Source organism: Delphinus delphis, chromosome 4, assembly GCF_949987515.2.
Source record: "Delphinus delphis chromosome 4, mDelDel1.2, whole genome shotgun sequence".
NCBI classification, from domain to species: domain Eukaryota; kingdom Metazoa; phylum Chordata; class Mammalia; order Artiodactyla; family Delphinidae; genus Delphinus; species Delphinus delphis.
Window position 1 is genome coordinate 142,719,748 of NC_082686.1, and position 18,546 is coordinate 142,738,293.

Below are 18,546 nucleotides of genomic sequence, written 5' to 3' on the forward strand. Positions count from 1 at the left end.
GTCTTTGTTGCTGCACGTGGGTTTTCTGTGGCTGCGTCCAGTGGGGGCTACTCTGTTGCGGTGTGTGGGCTTCTCATTGCGGTGGCGTCTCGTTGCGGAACACGGGCTTCAGTAGTTGCAGCACGTGGGCTCAGTAGCTGTGGCTCGCAGGCTCTAAAGCACAGGCTCAGTAGTTGTGGCTCACGGGCCTAGTTGCTCCGCGTCATGTGGGATCTTCCTGGACCAGGGCTCGAACCAGTGTCCCCTGCATTGGCAGGCGGATTCTTAACCACTTCACCACCAGGGAAGTCCCCAGTCCAGCTATTTAAAATGAACTTTATGATGAATCCTGCTGAAAATGAAGTCTTTTTAAATGCAATTATTCCTTAATGTATCTTCTTTTCTAAGCCTGGGTTTTCAGATAAGCTTTCCTAGAATGAGATGGGCCATATCCTCTAAATCAAGCAAAAACCTCAGTCAGTGCTAAGCAACGGGAAAGGTTTACAAGGCTAAAAGTCCATGCTCCCCGCAAGCCTCTCTAAACAGGATGCTGCCCAGGCCTTCACCGTCAGTGCTGTGACCACCGTCAATGTCCTCCCTAAGACATCCAGACCGACCGCTGCCTCCAGTCCAGCTCCCTTCACAGTTTCATCCACACTCTTCAAATGTGTTGACGTGAAAACTGAACGTCCACAGCCCTGGCCCACTCACCCAGGCTTGAACCCCTGAGAACCTGACTCTTTAGTCATTTATCCCTAATGTCCAAACTCCCACAATAATCCATGCATTTCTTTGAAATAAGTCTTGAAAAAAAAAAAAAAGCGAAAAACCCTTTCCTTTGGTCTTACTGCACTTAACACTTCGGTCGTGACTTTACACTCATCTTTCTGCAACTGCGTAATTAATGTTTTTAACATCCCACTGTTTGCTGGTCTAGAACGTACAGCAAGTACCTGCCTCTTGCATGACATCCAAACTCGCAGTTTTCATGGTCCTCCACAAGTGCATCCCGCCTTGAACTGCCAATACTCCGTGACCCAAATATAACTGTTTTATTTCAGGTGTGCTTGTATTATCTAACTTAACCAAATCATAAATGCTCTGGGGGCACAGGCTCTGGGTTTATGGGGTTTAATAAACAGTATTTAAGTACTAGAAACTTGCGCGCACGCGCACATACGTTCTTTCAGAAACAGCTAATCTACTTCTCAGGGGCAAGTAGCTGGCAGTACCGCATGAAACACACCTGCCATGGAAATGCCCAATTCCTTCCTATTCTAGCCCTCAGCCATCAAGTAAAACGTCAGTCGCTGCTAGCATGCTGTTGATACGCTATTCTGCTCGGCAACCTCTACCTAGTTGTCCTCCAGGTTAAATATGCTGGCTAATTTGAGTTTTTAGAATCAGTGAGCTGGAGACAATGAAACCGTTAAACAGTCACTCTCCAGGGAAGATGACTTAAAACTCCTTAGACCAGAAACACATAAAGCGCCTGCTGCTGTCCTGCACAACCATCCCAGCTGTCTGCACGGTCGCCTGCCCCACTCGGGTCCCGGGTACCTCACTCTAGCACCTCGGATGTGTGTACCTCCTGCTCGCTCCCCCGAGAGCTGTGTGCATGGAGAGCCTGGGCTCAGGGCTGCAGCAAAGCTGCCAGGGAGCTGTTACAACACTAAACTCCTGGGCACCTAGGGATTATCCATAATGTAATCACTCCTCCAGAGGAGAGGCTGGTAAAGGGGGCTACCTGGGAAAGAAGAGCCAGACAGAGGGGTCACTGGAAGAAAGGTGGTGGGAAGAAACTGAAAGACAGGGGGCAAATATATTTATGTCTCAAAACCTGTCTTCTGTGTCTTGTGTGTTTTCAGAGCTCAGTGGCTTCAAATGCCCCCCTAAAAGTGTGGGCATATAAAATACGATAGGCTGAAGTCAAGCTAACTTCAAAGTTCTAGTTTACCCCCAAGAACTGCCTTAATTATATCACGTGAGTCTGGGCCAAAATGTTTTTCTTCTTCTTCTTTCTTAAAGCTTCTAATTTTGAGATATGACAGAAAAGTCTTACAGGTACACATGGAAAATACCTGACCACAGTTGGAAGTGAAGACAATCTAATTAGAACTGTTTTTAACTGTCACAGAAGGCTTATAATGGCTGTTGAACATGTCTGAAAATTGCTTTTTCTAAGACTTACATGTTTCAGTCCTGAAGGCATCAGTTTTTACAACTCTAAAACGTTAAAGGATAGGGTGAAATTCATCATTGGATTCTTAGATGCTTAAATAAACCTTTAAGCATACTGTGAGAAAATAAAAGTTCTCTTAGGCTAAAGAAACAGCGTATGGAGATAAAGTAGACCCTATTTATATTGAAAATTCATGTCATCTTTTGGACGCAACATATTCTGTCTGTAGCACTTTAACCAACTTATTTAACTCAGCATTTTTGGAGACTGTAGGATGTTACTATGGTAACTGAGTACACTATGTATACTCAGTTCCATAGTATACTATGTATATACTCAGTTTGGCACTTTGAAATGTACCAAAACATCAGGATTTACATAAACCTCCAACTGTGGTCCTGTCTAGGTGTGAAACCAACAGAACCGGTAATTATAATTTATTTAGGAGAAAAAAATACTTTATAACCTCTCCAACAGGCAACTGTTTGCTCTAAAGGGGAAAAAAAGCATTTTTGTAACTGTTGATCGTTCCAAACTTCTTGATTTACCTTCAACAAATGTTTTGCCTGTTGGCTTTTTAAATTTGTACGTGATCCACCCTGGCCCCTCTCTGGCATCTGTAGACAACGAAAGCACATCACACACAACCTGTGGGGAGGAGTGAGACCAGTGCATCTGTGGCTTCAGATCTAAGTTATACTGCTTGCCATGCACCCTGCTGAAATGGGTCCTGCGGGTTGTGGCTGCGACCACTACTCTCAAGACTGTGAACAATCTGCACATCAGCTTCTTTCCGTATTTCACATTCTTGGGAAGATCTGCACTTAAAGATTTTCTCATCACATGAGAAACATGCCAGGCTGGTTAGCCGGCTGTTATGGTTTCCTGGAGGTTCAGTTTGCACTGCACTGTTTGAAGCTGCTCTTCAGTACACACTTAAAATTCTCATTCTGCCGCGGCTGCTGCGATGAACTCTGAGTTCACGGTGCAGTCAGTCATTCCTACAGATATCCAGCAGAGCAGCTGTATTTCAAGAAACCCTAATCGAATGCTAGTAAGCTGCTCTAGCTCATGAATCTTATTTTTGGTTATTCCAATTTTTCAACTGAGGTCCAACGTGAACACTGTCAGTTCCCACTGTATTTACATCTTTCCAGACTATGCTTCCTACTTATTCCATCTGTAGCCTCTGGATGGCCAGTGTGATGATGGCCCTCCTTTGCCTGAACTCCTGCAAGGTTTCCTATTGCATAAGTACAAGGTCATCAAAGTCCCTGGGGCCTGACAACCGCTCACCCCTCCGGCCTTATTCCCCGCTGCTCTCCCCGCGTTCCCGACTGCTTCCTCTTCTCTGAAGTTGCGGGTGTTTCCCGCTTCTGTGCGTGTGCACACTGTTTCTCATGCCCCTCTCTGAGAAACTCCCCTCTGCCGCCCCCTCGGATATCATTTCTTCTGCAAGGCTCCGGCGTGAGGTGCAGCGGCTCTTCCTCGTGTGTCCTTCCAGCGCCCACCTTGCTGACCGAAACAGCTGGTCCACGTGTCTTCCTCCTACACAGGCCTAGCTCACCTTGGGTGCGCCTCGTAACTCACCACTAGGCCCTAAGTGCAGAGCACAGAGTATGACAGGGTGCACGGATGCCGAATGGCTGAGGGGGTCAATTCCTGACATCACGCCGTGCGCCCGAAAGGGCTAACGTGACTCTAGTGGCATTGAGAATGACAAAGCTGCTCAAAACTGCAAAGTACTGAGGAACATCCACGGGGCACAGTCTGAATGAACAGAGCTCCTGCGGTGCTCGACGTGGCCCTCGGGTGCCGCAGAATTTATGCCGTACACACTCAAGCGCTCGTTCTCACATCCACCCGTCTTTATTATTAAACATTTGCTACGTATCAGGCACTATGCTAGACATGTGAATACTGAGAGCACAGAAGTGAGTAGGAAAAGACAAGGTCTCTGCCCGGGCAATGTTTACAGTCCGGTAGGAGAGAGACAATCTGTTCTCACACACGTGCGTAGAATAAACTTCAGGAAGGGGAGGGGCATGATGCCACGAGTCAATACAGGGTAAAAGGAACCAGCCGGCTGGGACTGGACGGAATGAGGCTTACACAGGTCCTAAGGGTAAGAATAAGTTAGTCTCACAGAAAGGAAAGAAACGAGGTTCCGCGGGGAGGGGGGCAAGGCTGGGCAGCGCATGCAGAGAGCCAGGGGGCAGCCTGGTGGTGCAAGGCGAGGGCCAGACTCAGAAGACCGGAGCTGCTTCTCACCCTGAGAGCACTCAGTAACGAACGGGGTTCTGCCAATGTTCTCCATGCTGTAGCCAGAAAAACATCTTTGAAGGGGCCAGGGCAATGCAGGGAGACTAGTCAGGAAGCCACTAACATCACTCCTAAAAAGGAGACTCTTGATTGAGCTTTTTATGTTCCCTTCAAATCCAGACACCACTGAACAGTGTCTTTGCTAAGGAGTAAAATTCAGAGTCTCTGTGCTCCCGGGAGGCTGCCACTGTGAGAGCGTAAGGTTCTGTTCTAATCACCCACAGACGGGCTGCACGGGACCTGCCGTGACTCCAGCGTGGCGATTACAGAGTGGAATGCGCCTCTAGTTTTAGCCGAGTTAGAGAATCCCTAGCAGGGGGCGCCCTCGAACAGAACGACGAGAGATTGATTTAGGCGAAAAATTCATTTTTAAATGGCAACATATGACTTTGGAGTGATTAGTCTCTACAAGCGCAGTTACAATTCCAGCATTCTTCTTAATTTACTAATTAAGTATTTTAACCGGGAATGGATTCATTTAGCTTTTTGAAAAATGGCTCCCCTCGTAAAAGCATACGAAGGCACAAACTTTGCTTCAGTAGGCTCTTGTTTCATACTTAATGGCCCTCACACCTCACTTGCCTTACGTAAAGCCTTCTCACACAACACCCCGGCTCCGGCCACGACCGTCTACTCAGTGGTCTGGAAGCGAGCCCTGCCCTGCACGCTCCGGTCCTGCCTCGCGAGCACCTACTCCGCTCTCCGCGTGCAGGCCCAGCAGCGCTGGCGCTGTGGCGCTCTGCCAGCCTCCCGCAGTCCCCATGGCAACACGCTGGCGTCCTTGTTACAGCGCCCTGCGTCGTGGCTGCTCACGCTTCCTGGACTGTGAGGGCCGACACCGGTGGCACCTTCACCTGCGCGTCCTCGCGGTGGGAGCTGTGCCGGTTACAGCAGGCGCTCGGTGCGCGTGTGCCGATGAGCAAACGGGACCAGGACACGAGCATGCCACACACTAGCCCTGCTCCTCGGCACAGTGCTGTCTTCTCCACCAGGCCGGTGGTCAGGGCGCGAGGCATGCCTTGTCTCCAGTTCAGCACACGCTAGTCCTTGGGTAAACGCCATGTCTGTCCTCTCCTGCTTTCTGTTCAGAGCAATTCTTCAGGTAAGGATGGTTTTCCAGAAGAAGCTCATCCTCTCTCATCAGCGAGAAGAGTCAATTACAGATACACGTATCTTGAAGTTTTAAATTTTATCTTGTATTACATTTTATGCCCTTCCTTAGCTAAGGGAGAGAATTCCTCCACCTACAATCTCAATAAGCCTACAAATCATTCTTGGCTTAATACAAAAAGATGGTCAAAATAAGCACCAAGGTAAGTTTAGAACAAAAACCTATGGGGGGGTGGTGGTGGTGGTGGAAGAAAGCAGGGACCTTATCTTTGTATGTCCTCTGTACTCTGATTAATGGCTGGTACAGTGATAAGCATGTAGTAGATGCTCATGAACACCAGCAGCTGTTCATCTGTGACTCACCTGCTAAATCTACTCACTATGCCTTACAAGTGAACAGCTTCTCACTCTTCAGGGGGCAAGTTAAAGCTGCCTATAAGCTCATTCACTCCAGTGAAACCCATCAATAATATGGTCAGACCTACTGAGGTCATGTGAGCTGCTCTGAGCTTGTTTTTGGTGTGTGCCTAAGGGGGAGGGCAGTCTAAAAGCAAAGCCTCTTATTCGAGACAACAAGTGACAACAACGTACAAGTTGGTATAATGAACTACTACAGTCACACCATCCATTTCTCCCTTTATCTTTAGGAAACAGAGAAGAAATAACCAATATCGCCGCTCAATCATCGACATTCTTATGAAACAGAAGCGTGTTAGATGGTTAGCTCTTGGGACTTTGGACTAAATGGGTTACAGTCCCTAAGAGCCTGCCCGTAGCAGGCAATCAGTACACATCTATGAAGGAAGTGGGTAACAGTATACTCTACATATTCATGCAAAAACTAGTCACATGAGTTGGTCATACACTTGATTATTTTTCCCCATGAAAGAATTAAATTCGGCCTCTTTGATGAAAATGGATACTTTCTTGATATAAACACAGAGATTTCGAATGGACATTTCATTAAACAGAGAGCAGGATCTTCTTTTACAACTTTAAGCATTACTAAAAGTAATTTTGATATCCAGTTTCACATTATGCACAGCTGAAAAATGAAGCCAATCTATATTTGTTTAAACAACGACTGAAGTTTTAAACAGCTTCATGCATTACGTTACCATGTTCCAGTCTGTTTCAACTTTTCTGAAGATGGATTCCATTCTCCACACACCATTCTCCCATCCAGAAATGGTTTGGTTATTACTTGAAATGCGGACATAATGATTTTTTACTATATTATAGCAAAGGTGGAGCTGTTTAGAAATCTTCTCGTTTTCAGAGGGGATGAACAGGGTTTCTTTACTCTTAAAAAGAAAGCAGAATTAGCTTTTCAACATAATAGAAAACAGATACATAGAGAGGTACTGCTATGGATAGTGGTTAAGAGATTCCTTCAACTTGAAAATGAAAAACTGGTGCCATTGGAAAATCTGGAAAATATTTTACAGATTAAATATGAACAGGATGATGCTGACGTAGCACCAAACATTACTAGACAGAAAACAAGAAATATAAACTGTAGCTGACTTACACTTTTCGGATTTTGTGTCAACATGACTTCATTTCCACCACCATGTCTTAATTGGATGCTGCAATCCTCTCCTACAGCTGATTTCCCAGCTTTCAACTCTTCACCTCTCCACACAGTCATCACCGTGATTGTTAAAAATGTAAATTGGGACACATCACTTTCTTTTTTTTTTTTGGCTGCACCACGTGGCATGGGGGACCTTAGTTCCCCAACCAGGAATTGAACCCACGGCCCCTGCAGTGGAAGTGCGGAGTCTCAACCACTGGACCCCCCAGGGAAGTCCCTCACCTTCCTGCTTAACTGGCTCCACTGACCTCTCACTGCACAGGAACGCCACACCTCTACCAGGGCTACCAGGGCCCACGTGGCTTGTCCTGTGCTCCTTCTCCAACCAGGTCCCACGGCACCCTTCTCTGCGGTCTCTTCACCCGCACCGTGTTACTTCTTCTTTAGTTCCTCACAAAGGCCCAGCTGCTTCCTGCCATGGGGCCGTGACACATGCTGTTCCCTCCGTCTGGAATGCTGTTCCTTCTACTCTCCAGCTACGTGATTCTTTCTCACCCTTCAGGCCTCAGCCTAAAGCCGTTTCACCAGGGTCCTTTCTTGATGCCCGAAGAGAGGACAGTGCCTGGGAGGTATAGCTGGAAACAATCTTCCGCACATGTGAAATTGCTACAAAAACTCCTGTTTCACCTTAAAATTCCAGGCAAATTTTGCATTCTATTACAAAATAAATGTTTATTTTAATGTAAAACAGGCACCTGAAATCACCGGTTGAATCTCAGGTTTGAGGAAGAGGATGTATTTGTCCCACGCCTGTCTGTGGCACCGACACAACATCCCCTCCCGCTCAGATGTGAGCATAGCAGCGTGTGGTGTGCGGGGCTGGGCTGCCCTGTGCACTGCAGGCTGCTCGGCAGCATCCCTGGCCCCTCACCCACCAGATGCCAGTGGTACTGCCCCTCACAGCTGGAACCCCCAAAATGTCCCTGGACATTACAGATGGCTCCTGGAAGGCAGTCATCCACTGTTGAGAACCACTGCTCTAGTCTGTATCAACCTCTTGCTTCTAACTAATCAATTTACTAATCAATCAAGATAGTAGGTGATGCTTTCCTGTTAAACATTGGGAACTAGGTAGTACACAATGTAAAAACTTCAAATGTACAAGGATCAATAAGTAGAATATAAAACATCTTAGAGATGGAAAGAGAAAAATATTTATAAATGTATAAACAAGATAATTCCCTAGCAGAACCTGGATATGGTTAAAAAAAAAAAAGGGCAGTCTATTATTTTTAGGAGGTGATTTTCTAACTATGCATTAGTACACTACACTTTAAAACGAGCACGTAACAATACTTCTCAATTCTTCTCTTCTCTATCAAAGGTATTTCAGAGTGCTGACATAACCCAGGTGGAATTAAAATATTAAAGTAGCATTGTCTACCATTTTACCAAGGATAACTAATTACCAAAGGGAAAAGAAAAATATACGTTACTGAATATATCATATTTCATAATTTCTTTAAAATATAAGATTAAGACAAAACTTCTCTTTATGAAAATATCACCAATGTTTCCTTCTTTTTCCAACCGATTTCAAGATACAGTTCCCTAATTTTTTAGGACTGACTTTTAAAACAAACATCTATTTGTAAAGAGGAAAATGATTTTTTAAATCCACGGCCCTAATATGGTCTCCAATAACTGAGAAATTTAAAAAATGTTCATCAGGGAAAACAATCCGGGCATAGGACCCAATTCATATTTTTAAAGTTTAATCAATGTATATGCCATGCAAGAGGAAGCGCACTCATCCACAAAAAGAAAAAGAAGCGAAGACCTAAATACCCCCATTTTAAACTGAACACAGCTGTGAATTACATTAGCTCTTTTCAATTGGCTTCATTTAGATTTAGACTTGTAACTTGCACTGCATCAGCAGTGATCTGAATTATTTGTTGAAATTAGATCTTGTAATTCTATAGCTGAACCAACACTTCTAACTGCCAGCTAAAGATGATGGGATAAATTTAAGAGTAAACAAAGTTTACTAGAGATAATTCTCCCCTTCGGGACATATTCCTTTATTAGAGAAATGAGGTGTAACTGGCAAATTTAGAAAAAGTAGATATAAAACTTTGTGTGGAGCTGTTTGATACTTCTACCGTGATGGATTATTTTCCTTTCAAGCATTTTTCATTGCTTATCTTCTTAGACGTTTATATTAAATACTTTCTAGTGAGTCAACTTTAAGCTCCCTAAGAGCAAAGGACAGTCTATTGTACTTAATGTCCATTACAGAGCACACTGCTTTAATGCTAGTCCCTAACTCTAGAAATTACATTTCCATTGTTCATTATTTAATTTTGGGAGACTAGTCAAGTGATATCTTCAAATAAGTTTGACTATATAATAGTACTCAGAGCAACAACACTTTCTAGCCCAAACCAGATGCAGGCAAGTATGTAATAAGAAATACACACTTTCATCTGCTGAATTACCCAGGTTCTATTATTTTTCCCACTTTATAAAGTTTTCCTAGCACTGAACGGGACTTCACAAAAGAGGATATCCAAAAGTTTAAAGAATGGGACTTCCCTGGTGGCCCAGTGGTTAAGAATCCACCTTCCAACGCAGGGGACGTGGATTTGGTCCCTGGTCGGGGAACTAAGATCCCACATGCCGCGGGGCAACTAAGCCCGTGCGCCGCGCTACTGAGCCTGCGCACTTCAACGAGAGCCTGCGCGCCCCGAACTACAGGAGCCCACGCGCCGCAACTAGAGAGAAAACCCACGCGCCACAACTAGAGAAGCCCACGCGCTGCAACGAAGAGCCCGTGCACCGCAACAGTAAGATCCCACATGCGGCAACCGAAGACCTGACACAGCCAGAAATAAAAATAAATAAATAAACGAAAGTTTAAAGAACAGACATTCAACTTCATCATTCAGCACCAAAGTGCAAATTTAAAATCGCAAAAAAAAAATAGATATATATGTACGTATAACTGAATCACTTTGCTGTATACCTGAAACACAACATTGTAAGTCAATTATATTTCAATAAAAAATAAATAAATTAAAAAAACCCTATGTTTTCCAGGAAAAAAAAGTAATTTCTTACTAAAAAAATATTAATATACAATATATTATAAATAATAATATACAATAAATATATACAATGATATACAATATTGCGTTAATTTTAACTGTACAGCAAAGTGGTTCAGTTATTTCTATATATATATTTTTCAGGTTATTTTCCATTACAGGTATTACGAGATACTGGATATAGTTTTCTGTGCTATACAGTGAACCCTTGTTGTTTATCTCTTATACATGGTAGTGTGCATCTCTTAATCCCATACTCCTAATTTATAACCCATTCCTCTCCCCTTTGGGCAACCATAAGTTTGTTTTCTATGTCTGTGGAGTCTGCTTCTGTTTTGTAAATAGATTCATTTGTATTATGTTTTAGATTCCACATACAAGTGATATCATGTAATATTTGTCTTTGTCGACTTACTTCACTTAGTATGATAATCTCTAGGTCCATCCATGTTGCTGCAAATAGCATTACTTCATTCTTTCTTATGGCTGAATAGTATTCCATTGTATGTATGTACCACATCTTCTTTATACATTCATCTGTTGATGGACATTTAGGTTGTTTCCATGTCTTGGCTATTGTAAATAGCACAGCAGCACAATTTTAAGCCAAAATCGAGAAACAACCCAAATACCCAATAGTGATGTGGATAAATTATACTATATTCACACAGTGGAATATTATACCACAATGAGAAAATAAATGTACTATAAACACGCAGCAACAAGTGTGAATCTCACTAAATAATGTTGAGACAGAAATCGTCCACAAAAGAGTACATCCTGTATGATTCCATTTACATAAAGCACAATAACAGGCAAAACTAGTCCATGATATTAGAAACCAGGAAAAAGGTCACTCTCAGGGGTGAAAGGCAGTGGCTGGAAGGGAACTCAGGTCGTTCAGACACCTGCTTGTCTGACTTCTTATTCTGGTTAGTGGTCACATGAGGAACCACAATTCGTGAAAATCTGTTAAGCTGTACACTTACAATTAATGCGTTTTTATGTACTTTAGTCATAACTGCCCTAGAAATTTACGTAAGGTAACAACAGAAAAATCCCATTTTAATTGCTTTGCTAACTCTTGTATGTAATTATACTACATCAATCTATTATTGGTTCTCTTCAAATGTTTACATTTTTTAATAATTACCCTGCAAAGTTCATTGAAAGGTCGTGGCCAACCGTGTTTTTCTGTACGTAAAGGGCACAGGACAGGAAGTGGTAAAGTGAGAAGGTTATCAGGCTGTAATGAAGTAAATACCTCTGGATCCGTTTCACCTCGGGCTACTCTCCACGCCAAGGACCCAGATATCCTTCCTCCAAGTTCTCCAGGCTTAGGGCTTTTGGGAGATATAAATTCAACAAGCTCCACAATGATCCTCTGGAGAAGTTCTTTTCTTCTGTTTTCTGACAAAGATATCTGCCTCTGTAATGCACGTTTAAAAAACCGTCATTAACGGTTAGGGGAATGCAGAGGTCCATCTCTAAGTATGAATATAATTAAGACATTTGTATTTTAACAGGGTCTTGGAAAGAAGTAACCAACTTTGTTTTCATACATGTAATTTTGGAAAATAGAAACAAAATACTTTTACAAATTTTATGTTAAGAAATCACTGAACACCCATATCCAACTTCCCATGCCCTTTACTGGCTTAAGTTTAAACAACTGTCCTGCTGAGAAAGGCGAGGACAGCAGGGAAACACACACACACACACACACACACACACACACACACACACACACACACACACACACACACACACACACACGCACACCAGCTGTCTGAATGCAACACAGAACTACAAAGGTATCCCGACCTGAAGAAGCTAAGATCCCAAGGGAAGAAACAAACTGAGGTGAACTGAACTGCACCTCTTCTCCCTTCCAGGCATTTGCCAATCATCAAATGGCCCAAGGAGCCAAGCTCAAAACAGGTGAACGCACTGAAACACTGAATCTCAACCACTGTAAGGTGATCTGCCCTATTCTAATTGCAAAATAATATGCATATATATATATATATATATATATATATATATATATATATATATATATAGTAAAAAAAATTTTCAGTACTACCAAAGGGGTATAAAATCAAAGCTGAAACTTCCCTCTTGGACCCCCCAGTCCTCTTCCCAGAAATACTCATTGTTAACAACTTCCCGTACCTTGTTCCAGAAATTTCCCTACGTGGACAAGTGTGTGGGTAATTATATTCAAGACACAATTACTTCGAAAAATAAGGCAACATATTTTTTATGTCAACTAGTATATATATGGAAATTTTGTTTCACTGAACTTTGAGATGTGACAATTTAAGCCAAAAAAAACCCCACCTCACAATACTTAAAACAAGTTCTCAAAAATTTTAATTTAAATATTTAAATATTTTTCATTGTAAAATAATGCTACTACTTGAAGAACTTCACTGGGTTAAAAAATTGGCTATTCTTGATTATATAATATTTCAAATGTCCTCTGAAAAATGCCAAATGCCCATCACATACCTGCTTATTAAGTGTATTAATAGTTTCTCGAAGTAACTCTTCTTTAATTTCAGTTCTTCTGGAGATCACCTCTTCATGTTTACAAGAATATCGCCAAGTGACGTCAACCACCTCGAATTACAGGACAGAAATATTTAATAAGATTACAACCATCAACATTAATTTGCTAAATACCTAGAATGCATGTAATTCTTAAATAGAATTTTTTAAATGCTGTCCTTTGTTTAACATTTTAAAACCTGTGGGAAAAAAAATCGAAGAGAATATGCTTTTTATTCATTTTCTAACCAGTACACTTCCAAGAAAGACTGTGATTAGGAGATAAAAGTTTCAGAACATTTAGCTGTTTATAACTTACCTACAAAGCCGATTTCACAAAATTCAACAAATAAACACTCCATTTTTATTGTACTGAATATATAAATTATATATAAATATATTATAGAACTGATTTTTGACAAAGGTACAAGGCCAATTCAGTGGAAAGGGATAACTTTTTCAACAAACGGTGCTAGAACAATTCATTATCCATATGCAAAATAATGAATTTCAATTCACACTTTGGACTATCTACAAAAATTAGCCCAAAATGGATCACAGACACAAGTGTAAAACTAAAAGTATAAAACTTCTAAAAGAAAATGCAGGAGAAAATCCTTGTGGCTCGGGCTAGGCAAACATCTCTTAGACATAACATCAAAAAGCAAGATCCACAAAAGAACAAATTGATAAACTGGACTTCATCAATTTCTTCTCTTCAAAAGTCACTGAGAGAATAAAAAGACAAGCCAGATAGGGAGAAAATCCTTGCAAAGCACATACCTGAAAAAGGACTTGTATTCAGAATGTATGAAGAACTCTCAAAACTCAAGAATAAGAAAATGAACAACCCAATTAAAAAAAGAAAGGGCAAAGAAGAGAAATGGATGACAAACAATCCCATAAAAAAGATGCTCAGTGTTGGTCCTCAGGGAAATGCAAATGAAACCACAATGCGACACCACCGCCCATCTCCTAAAAAGGGCTAAAATGAAAAAGTCAGACCATACTGTTAGCAAGAATATGGAGAAACTGGGAATTCGCACATATTGCTGATGAGAATGCAAAACAGCATCATCACTTTGGAAAACAGTTGAGCCAGTTTTTTAAAAAGTTAAACAATCACCTACCATACAATTCGGTCATTCCACTAGCAGGCATTTACCAAAGAGAAAAGAAAGCATATGCCCATATAAAGACTTGTGCAGCTGTATTTGAAATAGTAAAAAAAACTGCAAAGTACCCAAATGTCCATCAACAGGCAAATGGATAAACAAACCGTGGTACATTCATACGATGGAATACTGCTCAGCAATAAAAAGAATAAATTATTGATACTTGTAAACACATGGAGGAACCTCAAAATAATTATGATGAGTAAAATAACCCCCCCCCCCGTCAAAAAGAGTATATATGATTCCGTTTACATACAACTCTGGAAATGCACATTAGTGTACAGTCTCAGAGAGTAGATCTGTGGTTGCCTGGAGAGGGGCAAGAAGGAGCGAGAACGAACACAAGGAAACTCCCGGGATAATGGATGTGTTCACCACCTTGACTGCAAAGGTCATCTCTCGGGCATATACAAATGACAACACTTATTAAATTGTACACTTTAAACAAGTGCTGCTTATTTTATGTCAATTATACCTTCAAAGGCTGTCAAAAAAGAAAAAAAAATTTTATTCTTAGAACACATTTTTTCTCTTCCGTCCTACCTCATCTTTAGAAAATGCGATGACGTAGGACAGCTTCTTGCCCCAGCCGATCTCATAGAGGAGGGGCTTGTCACAGACGTCTTCACACGCGTCACAGTGCAGCCACCGCTGCTGAGAAGGGGAGTACACTTCTGTCCAGACGTGGTCTACGCAAGTGACAGACAAAGACGCGACAGAAAGGGAAAAACAAAAGCTAAGTTTATAAAACCAAGACTTCCAATAACTATATACAAACGCCTAAGATGAGAACCACGTGATAATATGCAAGAGTCTAAATTTTAATTAACAAGTGAGCATTTTGTGGCACACAAGACTCTAGAACACCTGCTTTAATTTCTCTCTCTCTCTCTTCTTTTTTAATAGGGGCAATTCTTGATGACTTTTTTTTTTTACTTTTTATTTTTATTTTCTGGCCGTGCCCTGCGGCATTTGAGATCCTAGCTCCCCAACCAGGGACCGAACCCGTGCCCCCCTGCAGTGGAAGCATGGAGTCTTAACCATTGGCCCGCCAAGGAAGTCCCTCTCTCTCTCTTTGAAATCCTTGCAATTGTTTTGGAAAATCTCCTTTAATACAGTCAGTTTTAGGCTTAATTAAAAATAATGTGAGCTATAACTCTGAAAAGGGCAAACACATTGAACAACAGCACGTAAACCATAGGACTAATGCACACAGTTTGCTAATGTGAAGGAGTTAATTCCACTTTGGAACTGTAGGCCAGCAGAGGTCTAACAGAGGATGTCTGGTTACTGATGGTCTCTATCTGACTGTTAAGAGAACAATAACTATTAAGTGAAGGTTTCATTTTATCCTAAGAAAATAACAGAAACACAAGTAAAAAGATCTAAGAAGAAAAACTTTTTAACATGTGACACAAGTTATAACTAAATAAGGACAATATAAATCTCACATGGCTATTATTATATTTTATTGTATATTAAGATTACTAAATCTTTTACACTAATCTCTACAAAAATGAAGATTTCTACAGAACATTATTACACACGTTCTTATCCATAGAGAAACAGCACTACTAAAATGTCACGATAAATTGTTAATAAAAAATGTTTATAGTGTAAAGTACCAGGCAAAATGCTAGGGGTACTAAAAACAATCCTGTGATCCCCATTAAAAAAAAAAAAAAACCCCACGAGGCTGGGATTACTGCTATTTACAGAAGGCAAATGGAAACACAGACTGACAAGGAGGGACTGTACACCCCATCCTGAAGTCAGCAAGACCACCCTGGCCTCTGCCCACATGGCGTCCGCACCTGTGTAATCCCAGACGTAGCGGGCTTCGAAGCCCAGGGCTCTGCAGCACAGTGTGAAACAATTGGCCCACTCCCCGCACCGTCCACATCTTGTTTCCAGAAGTTTCTCGGGATTATTATACCTGGTTTAAAATAACAACAACAAAAAGCTTCGATTCATTATAGAAATCAAGCATTCTGAAGAATTTACATTACCTCCGTGCTAAACAGTAATATTTCTTAACTTCGTATTCTTAAATAACAATTAAAGAGCCTAGATTATGTGAGGCATTGTGCTAGAATCCTGGGTGGAAAATGATTCAACAGTGGTACAGCCTTCAAGGAGCTTACAGTCCTGAGAGAGGGAAGGAGAGAACACAAATCATTTAAATACACAGCAGACTGTGATACCTACCCTACAACAGGTCAGAATTAGTGTCATGGGGGAGGGGTCGGGGAGGAGGGCTTGATCCTGAACTGGGCCTTGAAGGACAGGCAGGATCTGGACAGGCAGGTTCTCTAGGAAATCTGCATTAAGCATTAGTGTTACTCTAACAAGTGGTATAATTAGCTCATTGTACTTCAAAGGTAAACAACTTTAACAAATAACTCAAGGAAGATTTTAAAGCTTAGTTGAACTCAGTTTTACTTAAAATACTATTCTTCTTTCTAACAACCATTTGGATTGAAATTTTATTCTGCTGAATTACTTACAGGTGTTTGCTAATTTGCAAGTTGTGTTCTGAAATGTGTTGGCAACATTCTTTAAAAAAGTTACTCCAGTTATAAAATTATCATAAAGCTGAAGCACATCAAAATTTGCATATTGTGTTGAGAAGGATTTTGAGCTAATAAAGCTACTCAGGAAAAGTGAGCAGCGATGTCAGCTGTGAATGAACCGTATCTGCAATGACAAGCTGTCTTCAATCAAGCAGATGCTCTTGCTTGAGCTAAGTTAAATGAATTTATGGTTTAGGTAAGGTAGTTACTGGAAGAAGTTGCGTATTAACCTGAAGAAGTAACGGCAGCAGAATTAGAGCATCCTACGCCTCCATCTTCTAAACACACTCTTGCCAACTTGAAAGGCTGCTTGGTCTCTGATTAATAGTGTTCATCCTCCCAGCCCTACCCAGAGAACAGCTAACAGTAAGACAAGCACACGGTTAGGAGGGAAAAGGACAATGCTCGGTACAGACACCTTTGTTAGCCTCTGTCTCCCCGCACTATCAGTTGACACCCAACTGCTTAGACCTTATGAAGACAGGATTTAATCACAGACATCTTTTATCTTCACATCTTTGCCAAGTACCTGTGCACACATATGCTGAATGAAAAAATAACCTGCGCTTATTTTAGATAATTATTGGACAGTGGATTCTGTTTATCTTAGACTCTGTATATCACAGGACTGATTCCTCATTAGGACGGAACTGAGTCCCTAAGCCCCCAAAATCAGGTATTTCAAAAACTTGATATCTTTTCTTGCCTGATGATACAACCAAACTTTACAAGTATTGTCAATTAAGAACATCTGATAAGAGACTTATAAAGGATGGAAAAAGTGAACAGAAAAGTTCCAGTTTCCTTAGTTTGAATTTAGAGATATGAGGGTAGGTTAGGTTGGTAGCAGAGGCCCCTAATTAAACTTCTGTCATTCAAGATAAAATATGATGAGGGGACTTCCCTGGCGGTCCAGTGGTTAGGACTCGGCGCTTCCACTGCAGGGGGCGCGGGTTCGATCCCTGGTCGGGGAACTAAGATCCCGTGTACCACACAGAACAGCCAAAAAAAAAAGATGGTCCTATACTATACTTTCACCTTCCATATTTCCATCTGATGATTTTGAGTACAGCACTGTATTTACTATCACAATGATCACTATTATTCTAGTGTTTCAGCATCATTTTATGTGTTATCAGTATTATTATTAAAGTTATCAGAAAGTTAAAACTTATGTATTAAAAGAATAAAAATACAAGATTTACAGCATTAAGTTGCTAGAACTACACTCAATTTATATTCAAGAGTCAACAAACATTTCCTATATAAAGCCAGACCGTAGATGTTTTAGACTGTGCAGACCATATGGTCTCTGTTGCCAGTATTCAACTCTTGACATTGTAATGTGAAAACAGTTACAGACCATAAGCTATTGAAGCAGCATGGATGTGTCCCAATAAAACTTTATTTGCAAAAATAGGATGTGGGCTGGATTGAGCCAGTCAGCCATAGCTTGCTGACCCCTGTCCTAGAGGAATATACTTCTAATAACTAAAACGAAGATTACAAGTTGATTTAATAAAATTCTCTTCTAGCCATCCCAATAAGATTATTCTGACTTCAGTGTCCAGGGGATGCTCACCTTGGAAATCGATTGCTGAACTGGCAGGCGTCACAGTAGTGATCTTCCACTCTGTTTGCACCCCACTTCCGCTCATCATCACTGGGGAACAATGATTCGCCTCTAGACTTAGTCTGGCCACCACATTTGCTGCACAAAATGTCATCCACCCAGTGAAAAAATTCTTCCTTAAACCAGTGTAAAAGCTCCAGCAAAAGAAAGTCCTCTTCACTTACATTAGTACCTGAGAAGTTACAACAGAACCAAGTAAGATTTAGAGCATAAAAAACTAAAAACATCCATGTGCATTTTATCCTCAAATATGAGGCTGAAATATATGAAAACAGAAGATGATCTAAAAGGTCTTCACAAATAGGATGCGGACAGAATTGTCAGTGTATTGTGAAGCAGGCTGAAATACAAGGACGTAATCCACTGCACACT

At 41.4% G+C, this 18,546-nt stretch overlaps 1 protein-coding gene across 3 annotated transcripts in view; it reads right to left on the minus strand.

Annotated features, from left to right (window-relative positions):
• The window catches only part of NGLY1 (N-glycanase 1), a 63,776-nt gene that overhangs the window by 3,009 nt on the left and 42,221 nt on the right, over nt 1-18,546 (minus strand). For all 3 annotated transcript variants that reach the window (XM_060011569.1, XM_060011567.1, XM_060011568.1), the window contains exons 5-10: nt 18,124-18,346; nt 15,783-15,904; nt 14,512-14,657; nt 12,755-12,865; nt 11,505-11,669; nt 6,712-6,897 (exon numbers count right to left, since the gene is read on the minus strand). In XM_060011569.1, the coding sequence (XP_059867552.1) occupies nt 6,712-6,897; nt 11,505-11,669; nt 12,755-12,865; nt 14,512-14,657; nt 15,783-15,904; nt 18,124-18,346 (953 nt within the window). The remainder of the gene's footprint in view (nt 1-6,711; nt 6,898-11,504; nt 11,670-12,754; nt 12,866-14,511; nt 14,658-15,782; nt 15,905-18,123; nt 18,347-18,546) is intronic.